General features: G+C 36.4%; 1 protein-coding gene and 1 long non-coding RNA gene across 3 annotated transcripts in view; one reads left to right on the forward strand and one right to left on the reverse strand.

The window, feature by feature from the left end:
* The first annotated feature begins 125 nt into the window (after positions 1-125).
* LOC139598602 (uncharacterized) lies at positions 126-10294 on the forward strand. The gene is made up of 4 exons (XR_011681955.1): positions 126-1254; positions 4590-4696; positions 6280-6509; positions 9001-10294. It is a non-coding gene; the product is annotated as an uncharacterized lncRNA (long non-coding RNA).
* The window catches only part of FAM135A (family with sequence similarity 135 member A), a 79758-nt gene continuing 62061 nt past the window's right edge, over positions 2370-20066 (reverse strand). For both annotated transcript variants that reach the window (XM_071445081.1, XM_071445076.1), the window contains 7 exons: positions 18020-18180; positions 16269-16360; positions 14104-14201; positions 8786-8937; positions 7765-7875; positions 4569-4682; positions 2370-3815 (listed from right to left, as the gene is read on the reverse strand). In XM_071445081.1, the coding sequence (XP_071301182.1) occupies positions 3610-3815; positions 4569-4682; positions 7765-7875; positions 8786-8937; positions 14104-14201; positions 16269-16360; positions 18020-18180 (934 nt within the window). In that variant the 3' untranslated portion in view covers positions 2370-3609. The remainder of the gene's footprint in view (positions 3816-4568; positions 4683-7764; positions 7876-8785; positions 8938-14103; positions 14202-16268; positions 16361-18019; positions 18181-20066) is intronic.

Genomic DNA, 20066 nt, shown 5'->3' on the forward strand with positions numbered 1-20066 from the left:
GAATACCCCCTCTGCCTCTGAGACCATGTCAAGAACCTTGGTTATCTGAACACCACACCTGGTCAGGGCTAAGCAAATAAAACCAGCTTGGAATCAAGGTTGTTTCATGGTTACAGAGTAAGTTTTCCATCAATGTCAAATCTCTTGGCTCTGCTGCAAATCCTGGTGATTTCCAGTATAATATGAACTCTTTTTCTATAGTAGCAATGCCTAGATTTACAGTAACAGAAAGTTGAGTTTGTATCAAGGATTCAAACACAACCCAAGGAATTAATTTATATGCAGAACATGGAAACAGAGGTTCAGACACTATGTCATTTGATGCACTGATCTCCTCATTACATCACTGAGAGCTTTCTGAAGTAACAGTACCAGCCTCTTGCCTTCAGGGAACAAGAGACTGACAGTTAAAGGAATGTTAAGACCTCAGTTCTTACCTCTCAGTCTGTAAGCAGCATAATTCTCTTTGAAGCAGCTGCAGGATACCTGCATGAAGGAGAGGTCACTATCTCTAGGAAGGAAGATGAAGCCCTCATTCAAACAGAAGAGTGGTGAGATGGTGAGTAGCAGCACTTTGGAGCTTCTGCTGCATCAGAAGACACTGACTTATGTATACACAGGTCTGTATTTAGGTCTAGGAAAGAGAAGGCAGAACACTGCAGGAATAGGGGGGAAATGCCAGGCAACACATGCACAGTTGTCCAAAATATCCCAGCCTGCATGTGTTGTTCAGGGAGCAACTGCAAGTGACCATACATGCTGTGAGTGAATGTGAACCTCCTAAGCTTCAAGGACATGTTGGAGTCATCATGCCTCTCTGTCCTAGGGTGACGTTATGATGCTTGTATCCCCATTCATGTGTTCTGTTAATGTTGGATATTATGTTCTGTACCTTTAAGACCGGCTCTGAAGAGGGAAAGTTTTGTTTTGGTTTTCTTATCAGCCTGGCGGGACACAGAGACTGCAGCTTTTGCTTTTGCTGCTTTTGCTCTCTCTCGCTCTTGCTTGCTTCGCTTCTGCTTGCTTTTGCTCTTTAGCTAGTTCAGCTAAACTGTCCAATTTCTTCCCGGACGGTTTCTCCTTTCCTTTTTCTGATCATTTCGAACCTGCTCCAGACTGGGACCTGAGAAACACCAAGATCCTGCACCTTCTGGCCTGCAGCAGCTGCCCCAGCGCCAGAGGGACTGAGAACAGAGTGACCACCCCCAGAGAGACTTTCTGAATTTGTCATCTTTTTCAGAGCGGTGCCATCCGGTATTGTTCATTTGTGTGCTGGGGGGTGCTGTGCCTGTTAAATAAACAGGTTCTTTCCACTCCTCTCCAAGAAATCCTTCCCGAACCGGTTGGGGGGAGGGGCTGTGTGGGGGGTTTGCTTACTGGAGGAGCCCTAATTTGGAAATTCTCCTCCAAATTTGCCCTAAACCTCGACACTCTCACTACGGTCAGATGGCACATTCCTTTGGGACTCTGGGATGTCAAACAGCCCTCACAAAAGCTACAGCACTGAGAGGGCCACCACACCACATATGGAGTAGGCAATAAAAATTAAGGAAGAGAGAATGAATGCCCTGTTCCTTGTGATACTTGCACGCAAATATCGCATGAAGTCCTGCACCATTCCATTTTCCTCAAAGAACAAACCTAATTCAAACTGCTTTAAATAGATAGGACCTACTGTTATGTTACCACCCCACACCCCCAAAAAAAAGAAAAAAAAAGAAAAAAAGTGGATATTTCTGTCATGATACTTTTGCTTTCCCGATCACAAAAGCATGCTTTACATGTTCTGATTTCCAGAGACAGAAAGCAAGACAGACATTTTTCAGTAGTGACAGAACCATTTAAATACTTGCTTCCTAAGAACAGTTTAAAGTCTTAATTGTGAATCAAGGAATATTTTGTAACTTCAGCTCCCTTCAACAGCTACTCAAAGTTGAGCCAGTAGCCAAATCCAATAATAATGTTAAATAAAAGACAGTTGAGATACAAGAACATAATTTAAACATTTAGATCTTAATAGCAACATCATAATACAAAATTAAAAACAAAAATAGGCATTTTTATAGTGAGAATGATACCTTTGTGTCATAAGGACTTGCCTAACACAACACTAATAAAATACTCTGCAGTGTATAGTGCTGAACTGTAGATGCTCAGATACTCATTTCAGCATCTTCTAAGTTATAGGGAACCCTCCCTATATATTACAAAGACCATTATACAACATTCCATATCAAATGCAAAATAATTCCATCTATTGTTAAAGAAATTTCATCTATATATAATCACTTCAACTATTATTGCTATATTAATTTCAAAAGTACAAAATTATTAATTATATACAAAAAGCCTCCCCAGAATTTTGGTAATTAGCAGAACATTTCAGTTTCTTTAATTGCTTTCATTAGAGTAATTTGTTCATTTTATTAACACCAGATGCAATAACACAATGCTAAAAATAAACATGCATTATACAACAAATTTATAGTTTTCAAAAAATGTTCATTACAATTAGTGTACAATTAGTGAATGCACATATAACTCTTTTCCCTCACCTTTAATGAACTATTGTTTGAAACAGAGAAAAGGGAAGGAAGAAGAAACCAAACAATGCTATTCAGCACCAGTAGAAAGTCAGATCTTTAACATTCCTGTATATCAAAAACATTTTATCTGTGTCACTAAACAGGTAAAGTTTACAATAGTCTCATTTGAAGATGTATTGATTTATATTTACAATACGTTATAGTCAATAAAACATTTTAACAATATTTAAAAATTGTTTAAATTCATAAAAGTATTGCAGAAATTTATAACATTTACTTATTTTAAGTATATACAAGGAAGTCCACGTAAAATTGTCCATGTTCATCTGAAGAACTGACAGAGTAAGGAACCATCTAAATACAGTTTGCAAAACCCCAATTATTTGAAGGCAGCTATCATTGAACATTCAAATATCCTTAGTTGCCATTTGCTTCTGAAAACAAAAGTTCCAGTCTTGAAATTTGAGTATGTAAACTAACATGTTTTTGAGATCAGCAGAAAATGTATTCCCACAGGCATAACATATTTAACAATGACAGTAATGATTTTGTAGAAAACTGTTAAGCTGTAGCAGATATAGTAATTTTCAAATATCCAGTATTTTAGCAGCTCCTTGTGTTTCCAGTTAAACTTCCTACAGTGCTAAAATACGACAAGTGAACACGTAAGACATTGTTAGAATTTTAAAATCCAATTTATTTTTGGCATCTAAAGCCTCTTGTAAAATGTAGCCAAGTAACATCGACTTCTGTTGTCTGAAAGCCAATAACCAACCGAACAAAAGTACACACTGTGCTTTAATCTCCAAATAATTAGGTACCCAAAATTAAGAAAAAGTAATAGAAAAGTAAAAAGAACAAAATAAAAAAATATTGCACAGTCACATTACCTAGAAAGTAAAGTTGATGTTAAAAAGCCCTAAGTGTGGATGATATAAATTATCTTCCATATAAAAAGTATAAATATCTCTTAAAATACAGCTGCAGCTATACTTTAACACCACACATTATCTGAATTCATCTTTTAATGAGGTAATAACCAAGTCTCTGACAATGCTTTTCTCTACTGAAAATATTTTAGGGCAGCAACAAGAAAGAATTTTTCTAAAAATATTTCTGAATCAAGAACAGCAATGTGTGCAGCTCTCCCTATGAGAGAATCTGCTGTATTGGGTAATGCATTAATTACATTATAACGAACCAAATTACATTCCTTGTTTTGAAGAACTGGCAGAAGCAGGTTCTGGATCATTTCAGCATAAATTGGTCCTGTAGAGGAAAAGAAAAGTTGTACTGTGTGAATTGCCAGAAACTAACACAATTCTTTGACCTTGAGCTCAGAATGAACACATTTCAGAGTAAGAGAAGTAATGAAATGTGTTAGGCTGTGGTTCTGTTAAGATAGAATATAAAGAAAATTTAATTTCCTCTAGAAAAATGTTGGAAAAATAATTTGAAGCTATGCATTTTAGTATTTGTACATTTATAGTGAGAATGTACTTATCAGTATTAATTTATTATATTACATAAAAGTTATTTGTCAATATACAGTACTAGAATGCAATTGTACTAGGATATCTAAACAGTAAGTACAACAACTGACCCTAACTGATTATGGAAAAATTACCTTTTTTTCAGTGCTGTTATTAAGCCACAGCTAAATACAGCCCAGGGCTTGATGCTACAATTTGATATCCTCAAGAATCAAAATTATTTGTCCTCCCTGTTCATGAAATAGTACATCAAGGGCTGTGTCTATCTCACCTAACTATCAGTGAGGTCAGTGAGCTACAAACCTGTTCAGTCTCATCTCCATCTGCATGTAACAGAACAGGACAGATACAGAAACCAAGTCAGCCTCCATGTGGATTTTCTCCCTCTACTGCTACTACAAAGTAAGCCCAAAGTTTCTAAACACATAATAGAGGTGCCTCAGTTAAGCAGCCAAAATTAAATGGGAGGAGATTGATATGTGTGAGGTTTTAACCTGAGTGGTTTGTTTATTTTGTGGATATTTATTACCTGATTGTTTATCCTTTAAAGCTGTTTTACACATCTCAATGCGAGCAGAGTGATAAGGAACATAACGATCCTGCAGAGATCCTACTAACACAATGTTTTTGAAGTAATGAAGACCTACAAGAAAAAAGGTATCACTTATACCAAATCCTCTGACCTATTGTTACTGAATAATTAAACATTTTACAACTGATATTTGGCACTAATTTATTACAGGATCTTGCACAAAAAGGGAGAAAAAACAATTATGATCGGTAGAGCTACAAAATAATGAGCTGTTTGGTACCAGCCTTTCCTCTGTACATATTTAATAGACATGGCCATGGCTCAGTTTTAGAGTTTCCCATTAAACTGAGTATGGTTCAAAGCTTCATCTTGTTTCTGAGGAATACAGTGGTTGGTTTCTGGCTATACAGAACAGAGTAAAGCCTCCGCATGGCTTAAAGACACCTAAAGATGGATGGTGCCTTGTCTTCACTGAAGTTTCAGACAGCAGCTGCATTAGAACTCGTGCCTAGACCAACACATACATGATACAGCCCACCTAGTGCAGGTGCCTCTCTAAGGCACTGCCTCACTGTAAGGCTTAACCAGCTCAAGCACAGGTGCAGAATCCACCCAAAATAACCTTGAAGTATAATTAAACCTTTATAACTAAATTCAGACTTCCTAATTCCTGAACAAGCACGTCATAGTAGAACAATGCAAAGGTAGGAGCCCCCAGTAATGACAGAGTTAGAGCCCTTAAAGACATTGAATTGTTACATTTTCTCTAGGAAGCTGCAGCAGATTTCTGGCGCTGTCCATCTGTTGTAGACCAAACACAATGGAGCACTTTAGGAAAATAGTTTGCCTTAGAACAGCCCCTTCTGAATATCATATTTTAGACATAAGTATCATTAATCTTTCATTATGAATAAGTGTTTGATCAAAATCTTCAGCAGGAGCAAAGAAAGTACATAGGGTATTTCATAAGATAAGTGAATTGTACTGTTTACCTATTCTTTATCCATCTTGGGGTTAAGCAACAGGATGTGTATAACATGTATGTTCTTTGGCAAATTTAAAATCTAGAGTCACAAGCCACCATACAACTATGTAGCTGAGACCTTGACCCTCAAAGCACCACCTGCTGGATCCACAGCAAGTTTTAGGTTTTGCTGCCTTAGGGATTTTCCCAGATGCAAAGCCAATGTCCAAAGAAGACACCACATTAAGCAGCAACAGTTTCTTCATTTTAGACCCCTATTTAACTCTATGATTACAAAAATCAATAGAAGTTGCAAATTCAGGGCTACACTTCTCAAAAGTGTTGTCAATCTCTTGCATGTACCCTGGGGTTAAATGACTTCTGGAAAGACTTATGTTTAGAATCACTGTTGAGACCAGCACATAAATTCCCTGTATTGGGATTCTGAAAAGAGGAATTGTGCAAGTTGGGGAATCCCAAAATGCCTCTCACCTTGTATCTGAGAGTCAAGATTAGCCAATCCTGTATGCCCACTGAGGGAAGAGAGAGATGGCAGGACAGAAGCAGGCCTTGTACTGATCAACAATTAAAGGCACCAACACCTACATTGTACATACAGTATATTAACTCACCCCTCAAAGGAAAACTTTCTTCCTTCTCTATGAGGGAAGCATAAAACTTACTTTCTTTTCTCTTTATTTAAAATCATTAATTTTTAACATCTGTTTCTCCTGTCTCCCTCAGCCTTTCCTTCTCCCTTACACTGACCTCACTGAAGGACCAGGAAACAAGATGGTGTAGCTGAGTCTGTGGCCCAAAATACAGCTCTTTCCAACTCTTTGGCAAGAAAGAAAAAACTGAGCCTGAGGACTTTTATATTCCTTCTACCATTTATGGGGAACGAAGTCTGAAATGTACATTATGACTCTTGAGACAATGCTATGCAGGTCTTTCAAAAATCCTGTCATATAAAGGTCTGCCATCAGAAAATATTTCACATTTCTACAACAGACAATAGTACTCCAATGACAGTGTCTCTAGCCATGTTGAAACACATACACACAAAAACCATGGAATATGAATTTTTTTAAAGCCAACTGATTAATTAATCTGATTATGTCTTAGCAGGGGTCCCACAGTCTTACTCAGCATCCAGTGTGTAACTTCTCACATAATGTCTATTTATATTCAAACATTTCTTTTCAAAAGACAGCAAGACTAGATTGAGTTCACCTTTAAATACCAATTCAGCTTTAAATATTACTGTATCATCAAGGAAATCACTTTGTGGTGATTCTGAAGGGGGAAAAAAAAAACCCAAGTTGTTCTAAAATCAATTTTTGATCAATATTCCTATCTTACAAGTTTTCTTTTTGCTCCTTCTTTATTATTTTCTGCTTCTTCCAAGTCCTTCTTCCAAGCACCTCAAGAGCTATATGTCAGTCTTTTCCTGCCATATATTTGTACTTCATTGCTCTTGACAAAATTCCAGCTGTGACAGCCTAGAAATACTTTGATCTAAGAGTGTGCCTGGATTTTTCACAAAACAGCACAAGCATCTCTGGCTCCACAACTGCTTGACTGACACACATTCACATACATCTGTCAGAAAACTACCCCCCTGCTGGCACATTACCCACTGGCAAAACGCATTCTTGGCCAACAGTTGAAATAAGGATATTCAACCCAGAGAAAACTGTATGAATAATATAGTATGAATAATCTAATTGGGGATTTAGCTATTATGCTAAGTACAACTTCTCCTTCCTTTATGAAAATAAGGTTTTGTTTTCCCTGACCATCTTAATGAGGTAACAAAAGATTTATAGTGTAGATAAGAAAGGCATATAGACAACCCTAGATGTGTATGAATGTACTGGACTCGTCACCCAGTGGTGACAGACAACCCTAAATGTGTATGAATGTACTGGACTCGTCACCCAGTGGCTCATAGATCAATATTTTAAAAATGCCCTATTTATCTATTGGTATAGTGGCTGCACTCAAGTTCTGCTCATTAGTTAGGAAGGAAAGTCTCAAAGTAATATCCTACCTCTGCAACAGAAATGGTTCACTGTTTACTTTACTTGAAGAATACAGGACTTAAGTAACTCTTAAATATTAAAACTGAAACAGGAGCTTTTTGAAAATAAAGGGGTTTTTCTTAGGGTTAGATTTACATTTATACACAGTTGCCTTTAAGAGATAGGAAGCATTAACAAAGCTTACCTGCTTTTTTACTAAGTTTATATAAGAATGTCTGTCGTGGATCTGAATGGTCTCGACATGTCAGTTGCAATAAAGAACCAGACTTCTTCCATTTCTGCATAAACCACAGTCCTGCATTGTTAGGTACAACATGAGTATAGATCCACAATAAAATACGAAAACTAATTAAACACAAGTATAGTATGTAAAATTCATAACAGTCTCTCAGATGTTAATTCTACTTTTCATGTAAGCATTGTCAAGCTCAGACAGTTTAAATTTTCATTTTCTTTCCTGTTTATCTACACAATGAAGCATGTAGGCCTTTATTTCAACTAATGTACACGTCTGCCCACAAAAGATAACTTCCAGAAAGTGTAAATACAGTAATGTTAGCCAGAATATACACATTCTATTTCAACAATTTGTATAATATTAGAACATTTTGATGTTCAAAAAACAACAGGCATTACTTCTCCAATTTCTAAACTGAAGTCAATAAATGTAACTTGGAAAAAGGAAGCAGAATCTTCTCACAGGAATGCCATACTAGAAAGTTTTGTTTGGTACTATTTCTCTTTATTAGTCAATAATAATAATAGGTGGCTAACTGACTTTTCAGGAAATCTTCCCTCCCTCACCATGCACATCTGCAGAAACACACTGCAGGTTGTAAGGCATTTTTAAGAGAGAAAAGACACAATTGTTTAGAATTATTTTAATGTATCTTATATAATTGTTTGGCAGATTAAGTATATTCAAGTTCAATTTATTATAAATTGAGCTCAACAGAATAAAACTGGAGTTTATTTATGCTGCAATAGAAAACCTGAACCAAACATACTGGAAAATACTTAAGCCAATCTCTTCTTGCACATCCTTTTATTGATACTTTTATTTTATTCTCTCTGCTTATGACAGTGAAATATGCAGTTTCTCACAATCACAGTAATGCAGAAATGTGCACCCCACATAAAATTGCTAAGTTCATTTCAAAGACAAGATTTCCCCTAAACTAATACTACTGAAAATAATACTTCACCTGTATTAACAAGAGCACTGCTGTTGTAGAGGGTACCAAGATGTGGTCCAGACAGAGACAGGAAGGTATGAAGTTTGTTGAGGTAATACTTAAATCGATGTCTTGTGAGTACTGAACGGATTATTAAATTACCCAGTGAGTGTCCAATAAAGCTGTTAAAGAGAAAAAGCAATATAACATGGAATTTTATAACAGGATTTTTTTTCTTTTCACAGAGAAAAAGAAAACTGGTGCCATGAAATGCTAAAAGAGCATAGGAAAAAAATTAATGAAAAGTTTCCATTCAAACCTGTATTTTATGTCATTCAGGAGGCATAGCTTGTCCATGTCTCTCAAGCTGCACAAACTCATTAAAAACATGTTTTGAACTCCTCCAGAAATATTTAATACAGCATTTTTGAAAAGCTAACAAAACCAAACTATCCTTCCACCAGCATCTACCACCCAAACCCAAGATTATTTCTGGGTTCATTTCCCTTAGCACCACCTATTAAGAAAATATTTTATGAGCTATGCATGACTGAAATCATCATTACTTTGGCATGTGATGGCACTCAATATGATAAATGTATGAGCATTCCTGAAACAATCTAGTGGAGAGAGATTCCAAAGGTAGTCCTAATAGGGCTTAAATGAACCTGATTATTTAAAAACAGAAGCACCATCTCAGACTGACCAAAAGAAGTGATTATCAGCTTGAGCAGGCAATTGAAGAATATGTCTCTGTCAGGACAATCACACTTTAGGTGTTTCCCTGGTTAAGCAATTTAAGGGAAAGATGGATGGAACTCTTTAGCTTCTTGTATCTAAGGATAAATATTTCTTCACGTGAGGTGCTTACTGTCATATATGCAAGCCTATATAAAGCATTTCTTTAAAATGGACACCACAAAATTAAGCCATTCTAGTTATTATGCTGACAGATCCCTGCTGAGATCAGGCCCACACCAGACTAGGCACTGACTTAAAGAAGACCAGACTCACAAAGTTAGAAGGAAAAAGTGCCTTCCTGCATTACAGATGTAACCCCAGGATATGGTGAAAACAGAAAACCATCCAAACTATGTACAGTAGAACTATCACTGCTGGATCACATTTGTGCTACAGTATTATACTTCTAGAATCATCCTTCCTGTTTGCTCTGTATCACTACATTCATTAACAAAAGTAGGTAAAACAAAACTTCCTGCAACATCTGTGTAAAATACAGTGCTAAAAGATTACTTGACTGCTTAAAAATTGGAAAATACCAATTTAAAGGTAAATAAAAAAATTCAAACAACTGGTTATACAATGGCAGAACCACCCAGAACTCCTAAACTTGGAAATAATTATGCATTTCTATAACAGAAAAAGGGGGTTTGTACATTATTAATACAGAGCTTAAGCATGCATGTATATTCTTCTCAGTTGCTTTTACTACTAGATTTCCAATATTATTTGTATGAGAAATCTTTTGCTTGAGCTTGCTATATTTGCCTAACTAATTCTGAAATGAAAGATTATGTATCCTCTGTGGTGTCAGCACAACAGCAGTGCATTTGCAAAACAAAACACTGAGCTGCTCTCTCGAATACTAAAATTTAAAACTATTCTGTTGGAGGACATCATAAAAATCCACACAAGAACAATAAAAACACAGATTTCTTTAAGAACAAGTAAATGCACACAGAAATTGAGTTGATCCTGAAGATGGTCTGTGTTATGTAACTGCTTTTGAGTAAAACAGATTGTTCTCTAAAGAAGATCTGAATACTAGCAGAGATACTCTCTTGACAGTTCTCCTACAGTTCAGACAGTATTTACTAAAAGTCATAAGGGGATGAGAAACTCTTATACTGTACCATAACAAAGGGCATTTTCTGTGAAAAAGCAGCAATCCATCTATCAAGTCTATCATCCCTAAGAGTACAGGCATACCTAACCAAAACTTCAGAAACATGAAAGATCCATTTTGAGGAAAACTGGGAGCTCACAATCAGCTGTGTGAATGTACCTCAAAGACTAAAGACTTGTAGTTAATTTGAAAAGCCTTAGAAATATAATAAAGGTTACAGTAATACATTGTGATCCAGTTCAGATGCTTAGGTGAACCCATAATATGCCTTAAATTTGTTTTTTAATAGAGAAAGGTTTTAAAAATTGCTCAAATCAAAAAGGGAAGGAAAAGGAAAATCCTTCAAATAGGGTCTTGAAAATGTAAGACAGGAATGTAATCCAACTTACTCATGGGATGCTCTGCAAAAGCAATGAACACTAGGTGGCAATATTACAATCTTCTAAATATATCATTAACACACTGAAGTTAACAGAATTACAGTTCTTATACATGCTTTATGATAACAGTCTACCAATTCAGATCATACTAGAATATCAGACACAGGAAAACCACATTATTCTGTGCCAATAAACAAAAAATCCCGTCCAACTATAAAAATTCATGGAAGGAAGAAAAACAATTAAGATTCATAATCAATGAGGTGCTGAAACAACAAACAGAAGTTTTGATATATGCACAGCATTAAAAACTTTTGTTGTTTTTTTTATGAGCCAGTGTTACTCAGGGAAGAGGATGACAAACTGATTAATCTACCTGAGGTCAAAGCCCAATACAAGTCATCGGAAATTTACACAAGACCTGACATGTGCAAAATGGTTTCTGAAACCACCCTGTAAGAGCAGGTGCTTTATTCCCCAGCTGCCTGGTTACCTCAGGACTTCCATCCTCATAGATACTTAAAACTGGAATGGGTATGACTGAGCAATTTGACACGCTTCAAAGTTGCTTTAACTTTGATGGTGGCATTAGTATGACTGGTCCAAACGACCTCCAGATGTCCCCTCAACCTAAAGCCTCCTGTGGTTCTTTATTAAACAGTTCCTTTATAAAGCAAATTGCATTTGTTTTGAATCAAGCTTCCAGCTCATGCTTGCTCCATGCTTGTTGTGAGCACAGAGATTTTGTTGAGAGATGAAGGAACGTGTTAGTGAATTGCTGCAATACTTGGTATTAGCTCTGCAGGTACCAAAAATGTTTACTGAAGCTGACACTATTCCAGTGGTACAGGGAGTGTCTTTTCTCAGTACAGGAATGTAGCAGCGTAAGTAGAATTTCGCCATTACCTGAGAGCATGAGACTCTGCATTTATCCAAATATAGGGCAGAATCTCAGAACAGCTCTGGACTTATCTTGACCTGAGCTGATTTTGATTTGTTTAAGCTGTGACAACAATCATCTCCCAGTGAACTCCCAAGTCAGGTCTAAAGTTGTATTAGTTTCCCTACAGTTTCTATTAATAACAAGTAGGTATTCTTTGTGGCCTGAACAGTGTATCACCAGAATGAAGTGTGGTGTGTATGACTGTGGGTACAGGTATCATATGGCAGAGGTCCCCAATGGTCTTTTAATGGTCACTGCAGGAGCATAGTTGTGTAACTTAGGAGAAAAAGTCAGCATTAGGGATAACAGAGAATGGGAGGGAAAAAAGAGTAAATGGGAAACAAACGAAAGAGCATATGTGCCAATTGGACATATAGAAATATGAAATTAATCTATCCAGACCAAAGGCCAAGGAAGCTGGATCTCCCACCATGAACATTTCTGTCCTTATACTGAAGCCTGGGATGCTGATGTCCAACTGCTTAAGCAAGACAGAATCTGACCATCTTAGGATGCTGGCTTTTTTTGCCATAAAAAATCACAAATTTGGAGACTGCTGTCTATTTTGACTGGTTATGGAGCAACACTCATAGAGAGAACACTTCCTTTAGGAGATGGGGAGATTTTTTGGAAAGAAACTAGCATCATTCAGGACACCACAGGTAACTACTACAAGGGCTGTTTTTTACAGTGGCATAACCAAAATGAGGCAGAAAGCATTGGCTTCCTGAGCAGAGGATTTCTCAGCAGTACTTTCCCAGGCTTTCTGGGTTGGCCCTTCAAGGCCTTGCCTAGAGGCACATGTCTTTCTAACAGCTCTCTCATGTAAACTTTCTCATAACAAAAACTTAAGTTGGGAAATGAAAACTTTGGCTTCAGTAGGGCCCAAAACAAGTACACACCTTAAAAAGGAAACTAAAATAAAAATTCCTAGGTTTATTTTTTTCTTTCAAATGACAAGTAACAAATAAAAGTGAAGAATATTTACAAATCTAAAGTCTTATGAGAGAAGCAAACCAAAAGCAAACAAGAGTTCAGTTCTCAGGTATAAACCATGAGAAGATAACTGGGTGGGTTTGCTCATTACAGCCTTCAGACAACAGCATGGGAGAGAAGATCTTGGTGTAGGCTGGTGGGTTACAGATCTCTTCTCTCCCATACCAAGGGTGTTAACAAGGGCTATGCTACACCATGTAGCCTGTGAAACAAAAGTATGATCACACAGTGCTTTTAAAATTTTTAAATCAACAGTTTAGACAAAATTAAGTATGTCAGATCTTGCCTATCTCAAAACAGAAACATTTGTTTAAATAGTGAGATTATGTTTAAACGTTTTAGATGTTTCCTCCAGCTGAACAAGGCCTACCAAACACATGTGAATGCACAAACTTGTCAGAAACACATGTGACTAGCAAGTCAAAAAAACTTCTGGATGTGTAATTTGAAGGTGCCTAAACAAATGGATAAAGTCAGGCTTGAATTAGGTTCTTTCATCTATTGATGAGCTAATTCCAGCAACACTGCTGAGTTAGTAAGGTAGTCTGCCCAAATGGTGCACCCTACCTTGAGAAAATAAATGCAACAGGCATTCACAGGAGTGCATGGACTGTGGTGAGCCTTCTAATAAGACGTAAAACATGTTCTTTAGCAGATGAAATAATCAGAAAACATAAAAAAGAATGAAATACATTTTCATGCAGCTGCCCTTCAATGTCACAGGTAAGATGAAAGTGCCCTGTAGGAGTGACAAGACAGTCTGCCATGTCATACTTGGTGAAGGGACTATAGAATCAGAAGGAAGCTAACTTCATCCTGGCATAGTGCTATTGCAGGTTCCTTTGACTTTCTCAAAATACTATCTGTTTTTCTGCAGAACTCTATTATGCAGAATTTGTAGAAGCACAAGACAGCAATTCCTTAAATGTAATGCTTAACCTCTGCCCTAAAACCAGCAATAGATGAGCTCAAAACATTGTTCAGTCTCCTTTCATCTGGCAATTCCCTCTCTCTCCATTGTCCTCCTTTCCCCTACTCCTCCCCCGTCCCAAATTGCCTTTTCTCATCTCTCTTTTGGCCTGCTCCTGAGCATCACAGTTTAAAACAACCCAGGGCTCTAGTTTAAAGTTTATTTCTGTAAATAGTATAGAACAGATATTACCTGATTTTTGAAAGGGGTAGATTATAAATTTGTATATACTGTATAATTTCATCTAAAAGGCGATCTGTCATGGAATCAAAATCAGCAAAGGTATCATTCTGTAAAATAAAAGAAATAAAAAAATAATAACTGTATTTTCTAATGCAGCAATATACATTCTGCATTCAGTCTGAATTCTTACTCCCCAGTGTTTTGATCAACAGCACACAAATAAAAGCATCAATATTAACTCTGAATACAAACACTACAGCTAGTTATTATAAATTTTTCATGTCATTTTCTTGTAACACGGCATAAAGTGATACACATTTTACTGTAAGACTACTTTCTTTTAAAACACCAAAACAAATCTTAACATTACACACCCAGCCTTACTTCTAAGCTGTTCTCTACACTTAAGATTAGCTCTAGTGAAAGAACCAAGCTGCATATTCAGAATTATATCACACTGTCCATGAAACAGAGATGAGTTAATTACTGCAACAGCGGTCTACAGTAATACCAGTTATTCAAAATTAAACAAACAAACAAACAAATTCCTTAAGGCCTTTTCCTCAGTTCATAGCTGATTCTCCCCAATGATCAGCAGTAAGAAATTACAAGAGATAGGCAAAGCCTGCCTAGAACTTTTCAACACAAGTTCCAAAGGATCTGTGCTAAAATCTGTAGTGTTCAACATATTGGTACATGATCTGGGAAAGGAAAGAAGGAGATGAAAAATCAGTTTGTAGACAAAACTAAATATTCAGAGTAGTCAAATCTAGAACCAACCAGAATTTCACAAGAATCTTACAGTACTGCATGCCTGGGTGATAAAATGGCAAGAAATGCAAACAAATGTTACACAGAGAAAACCACCCCTAACTGTATATGCAAACAATAATCTACATGTCTGTGTTGCATATAATCAGCATGTCAGGAAAGCAAGGAAAGAAAATAGCAATATAGCATTTTGTCAGTCTGTAGTGCAAAAAGCATCTTAAATGCCCTGTCTAGTTCTGATCTTTCAATTTAAATGACAAGAAGTTTCAAGTGGGCCAGGAAGGGTACCATGGAAGAACAGAAACTTTTCACATCTAATTGTAAGAAATAATAAATGGACTAAGTTTCTTCAGTTGCCTCTTGAGAGAGAAATTGTACTTGTTTATAAAATATGTGAAAAAAAATTTTATAAAAACTGAAGCAGTGAATGAGGAATGATTATCAAGTATTTTTTCCAAAACAAACTGTAAGGTAAATTACTTCAATTTCCTTGTTTGCAAGTGAATTACTAATGTATACAAACCACAGAATAAATCTCAACTGTATGCTATGGATACAGAAGTAAAAAGATTCAAAAAGAATCAGCCAACATTAAGGAGAAAAAGTCTGTCAGCAACTATTAGGCTCATTGGTCTCAGTGGAATCCACAAATCAGAAAGTCTCACAGCTGCTGACTGACACAAACTATAGGGCTAGAGAAGAACAAGCCTGGCTTGGTGCCTGTCCAGCCTGTTTCACAAAGCATCCCAGCAGCTACTGCCAGCAAAATGCTAGTGCACTTAATGAAGCTTTTGTTTGAGCCACTGACAAGACTTTGTTCTAGTTCATCTCTGAAGTATGTCTAATACAATATGTAATACACACATACACACAGACAAAAAGTAAAAATTGGTCTTTTGTGCTTTGGCAAGTTTAATTCATAAGAAAATAATAAAATTCACAAAAAGTTAACACAAGAGGTAATTTGATATTTGTTCAGTGTTATGATGTAGATCTTGCAGAATGCTGACAAAAGAAAAAGCAGCAGGAATTTTGTATTTCTTAGATCCTCTGAAATAACACATCTCCCCTCTTGCCACACCAGTTTTCACTATTACCATTTTTACCACTAGTATTGAGCATATTTTATCCACAATCCAAACTGCTTATGCTGAGAACTTAGGAGACACAGTACACACAACAAATTGGTAGTCACAAATGTTACCCCTTAAAATATTTACCTTCAATACCATACAAGATTTTGTAATTACTTTGACACAAGGCACAGATCAAATCATGGATTCTGTGAGAATACAATAAAAATACACAAAATGTGGTAATCACAGTAGTGCAATTAAATAAACATCTCTGAAGGTTTACACTGTTCATAGTTTTACAAAAATTCTTTTTTAGTTGGCAAATACCTGATTCCTTTCAGACATAAGAAATTCAATTCTTCCTCCAGGCAGCCCTAGCTCAATGTAAGTCTTCACTAATCTTAGATCTGCGCTGTTACCTTCAAAAGAAAAACAATCAAGAGTTGGATTCTGCAAAGTTAACTTGCAATAAAAGCACTCAGAATACTGAAATCAATCTCTGGCACAGCTTTATATTTAAACACGGTTAATTATAGCCTGAGCCCTAATTAAAATTCAGTAAGACTTTGAAAGATAAACTACAATGTCAAATTAAGTGACAAAATGGTGTATGAAAATGACATTTGATGCAAACACTTTTAAAAAAGCAAGGATGTAGGAAGTCTTGTTTGATTCTGTCTTAGCCTCCAACTGATACCTAGCACTGTGAACATTACATTCTTGGAAACATAATTAATTTTGATAAAGCAATTTAAAGAACTCAAAGTGAGCTTAAAGAATTCAGTGAAGGAGTATTTCATAAAATGAAAAGGCAGAGTGAACTATCAACAGATTAAGATACTTTTAGATACTGTGGTACCCAAAACAACAAATGCTAGTTTAACTAGCATCCTGAAGATTTTTCCACATCAGTAGTCATGGATGTTTTTGAAGACAGGGGAGCCTTTTTTGTCTTCAGGATTTTTATTTACACCTGTCATTTATAGGAAATATAAGATATAGGAAATATAAGATCGCCATTTCATAAGAAAATTCTAACCATGTGGACTTTCCTAAGGCTTCAAACACATGTTTTTTTAACAACAGGCTTCTTGGTCAAGTTAACTTTTGTGCTGCTTCTACATGCAATAGCATGAGAATATCTACACTAGTAAGAGGGAATACCTCTGAGTCCTGTTTTTAAAAGTACTTAACAAAGGTTGCTTTCTCCCCAAATGAGGAAAGAAAAACTATGCTGTTATTTTATTTTTTTAACTTAGGAATTTGAAAAATGAAGAAGGTGCCTGTGCAGTGTCGGTGCAGTCCAATACTCTATTCTACTGCCCTCTTGTGTTTCCTTACATTGTTAATTTAAGAAGTGTCTCAAAAATGCACAAAAGCTAGAGGGGCTATTGTTTCTTAATATACATTTATGCTTTGAACTAAAAGCAGATTAATATATTCAAGCTACTTAAACTTTTATAACCCTTTCAATTAAAAAGATGTTTTTCTCACTTCTACCAAAGTAGAATCTTTGTCCTTGGAAATACTCAAAACCCCAGCTGGGTTGCATCCTGGGCAATCTGCTGTAGACTCTGCTCTGAGCAAGGAAGTTGAATGAGACAATTTTCAGTGATCCCCTTCACCCTCAACCACACTGTGATTCAGTGACTTAACCTTTTAAAACGTCATAAACACTTGACTGTGTTTTTAACATGTACTATTTCCTAACAAGATACAGATATTTCATTTTTCTTGACAAGACAGCAATTATAAAGAAAACAGTTTTGTCAGTAACTCCATTCTAATACCACAACATGGACAAATTCCTTTACAACATAAAAAACTGAAAGATGCACCTGATGTGAACCATAGCATTAAACAGATTTATGTGCAGGGAAGTTTTATTAAAGACAGAAAATTCTCAATTAAAAAGATTTTATGGAATACATTGTCAAATGTAGCAGTACAATGTCAGATTCCCATTTCCCCCCACTGAACCTATTTCAGGTGTTCAGTTCAGAGTTTGAATGACCAAAGCGAAATCTCACTGGTAATCTGAACTGCTCTCTTGTACAATATCACATTTCCCAGCATACCATCTAGGCCATGGACACAAACTATAAGATGTACTCCTTCTTCTGAACACTCATCATCTTCCATACTGAAATAAGGTATTGAAGAAGCCAGTTTGAAAACATCACTATACATAAATCCAGGAAGTTTAAGTTGCCTCAATTCTTCTTTAGCCTGTAGGAAACTGGAAAAAAAATACTTATTTTACATTTACTATTGCTAGATAAATGTGGGGTCTTCCAAGATACAGTTTTCTACTGTCATTTTGCTTTGTATTCTATGTAATTAATACAAAGGAAAATATATTTATCAAATTACTATTTTCACAAAATAAGCCATTTCCTCAGAACATTTTTACTGCAGATTCCTACAGCCCCTTTTCCTCTGTAACAAAAACCATATCTCAAGTTCTACTCTCTTCTCATCTGTGCAAACTCTCAAGTATTTCTGAAACCACTAATGATGTGTTCATTGTGGTCTTAAGCAAGCAACAGCTTTGTTTCCACACAATAAAAAAATTATAGGAATTATAACCAATTGGAAGTCAAGATTAAGATTTTCACTGACTTTTGATAATTCTTGCCAAGCCTATTGCTTAGGTCAGAAGAGAGCTGGAGTCAGTGCTGTAATGTCTCACCATGAGGTTCCTGAGGTAGGCTGAAAAACTGACACTTGCTTCCAAAACAGCCAGATCCAGACTTCTGATCTTTTACCTATTCCATGAAGGCATACACTATAAGGTTTTTAATAGCTGAGATCCTCACATACTAGGAGCTCCTTGGGTTTCTTCCTCCCTTTCTTCCACTTTGCTTAGTTTTTGTGCATGGCCTTCCTAACTGCATATCAGTTTCCCTGCAGCACATAAAGCTTTATGCTTTCCTATGCTTCCTTAATCCATCTGTTCTGCATGATCCCTCACGGTGTCATGCTGTACCCCATCCTCTTCTGCCTGTTCACTGCTTCCCTCCCATTCTCCCTTTTATTCTCTGTTTTCACTGCTTTATCTTTAGCTCCTTCCTCACTAACTGGCAGGAGGAGGCCTCAATGAAGTCAGCCTGAACAGAAACCACTGCTGACAGCTGCTCTTATCACTCTGCAACAGAAGCTACTTGAGTTTGCACTCAAGGCATGTTTCCTGAACACACCAAGGGTGGTTCTTTATGGAGCAGACCATACCCTCTGGATTCACAGTTATCTCATATTCCAGGAGACTCTGCTTTTCCTACAGCCAAGTCCTTGATTTTATTCCAAGCTCCCTTTTATTGTTACAGAACAGCCTGAGTAGTCTCTGCTCTTCATCTTTCTCATTGCACACCAGTACCACCATACAGCATTTCAGAAGCTACTTTTCTTGCCATTTCTAACCTGTTTTCCTCCACCTGACTGCTTACTCCTTTCTGTTCTCAAGCTGCTTTTCACAAACTATCTGGTCTTCTATCTCTTCCACCTGCTCAGCATTTGTTTCTACCTCTCTTTTAAATTTTCTCTCATAGCAACATTTTACATCCAATACAACACACAAACTGCTACTTCACATGTTTATGTAGCAGCAGGAGTTTATCAGGGAAACTCCTATGTTTACAGCAAGAAGAGGTACAATCTGGGATCCCTGACATTCCTCTAAATTTGGCTTTCCTGGTCTCCAAACTGCAGTGTAATTTAGAGCACTATGGTCTCTGAGGTGTTACATTTTTGATATTTGAAGTTAAGATTTAAAAATAAGGCCATTACCATAGCTTGCATTACACATTTGCTTCACTTAACTAATCTGATGGACAACCAGTTACACAATGTTTTTAAAGTCAAAGCATATTTTGCCAAGCTAGCTATTTTAACAATTCCTATTTCATAAAACACCATTTTTATGCTCAATAGCATAACATTTTTTACAACATCATTCTTCAGCTGGATGATTATTTTTTAAACATAACAAAGAAAAATCCTGTTTTGCTTGTTTTTAAAGCCACATGAAATTACAAGATAACTCATAGAAGTGTAGTGCTAAGACACTTTTTATCTGAACATCTAGAACAAGCTGTTACTTGGGCATGCTGAATCCACAAGCCACAG

The sequence above is a fragment of the Agelaius tricolor genome, unplaced genomic scaffold (genome assembly GCF_023055355.1).
Source record: "Agelaius tricolor isolate 1412-34295 unplaced genomic scaffold, bAgeTri1.0.p SCAF_1, whole genome shotgun sequence".
In the NCBI taxonomy this organism is placed as follows: domain Eukaryota; kingdom Metazoa; phylum Chordata; class Aves; order Passeriformes; family Icteridae; genus Agelaius; species Agelaius tricolor.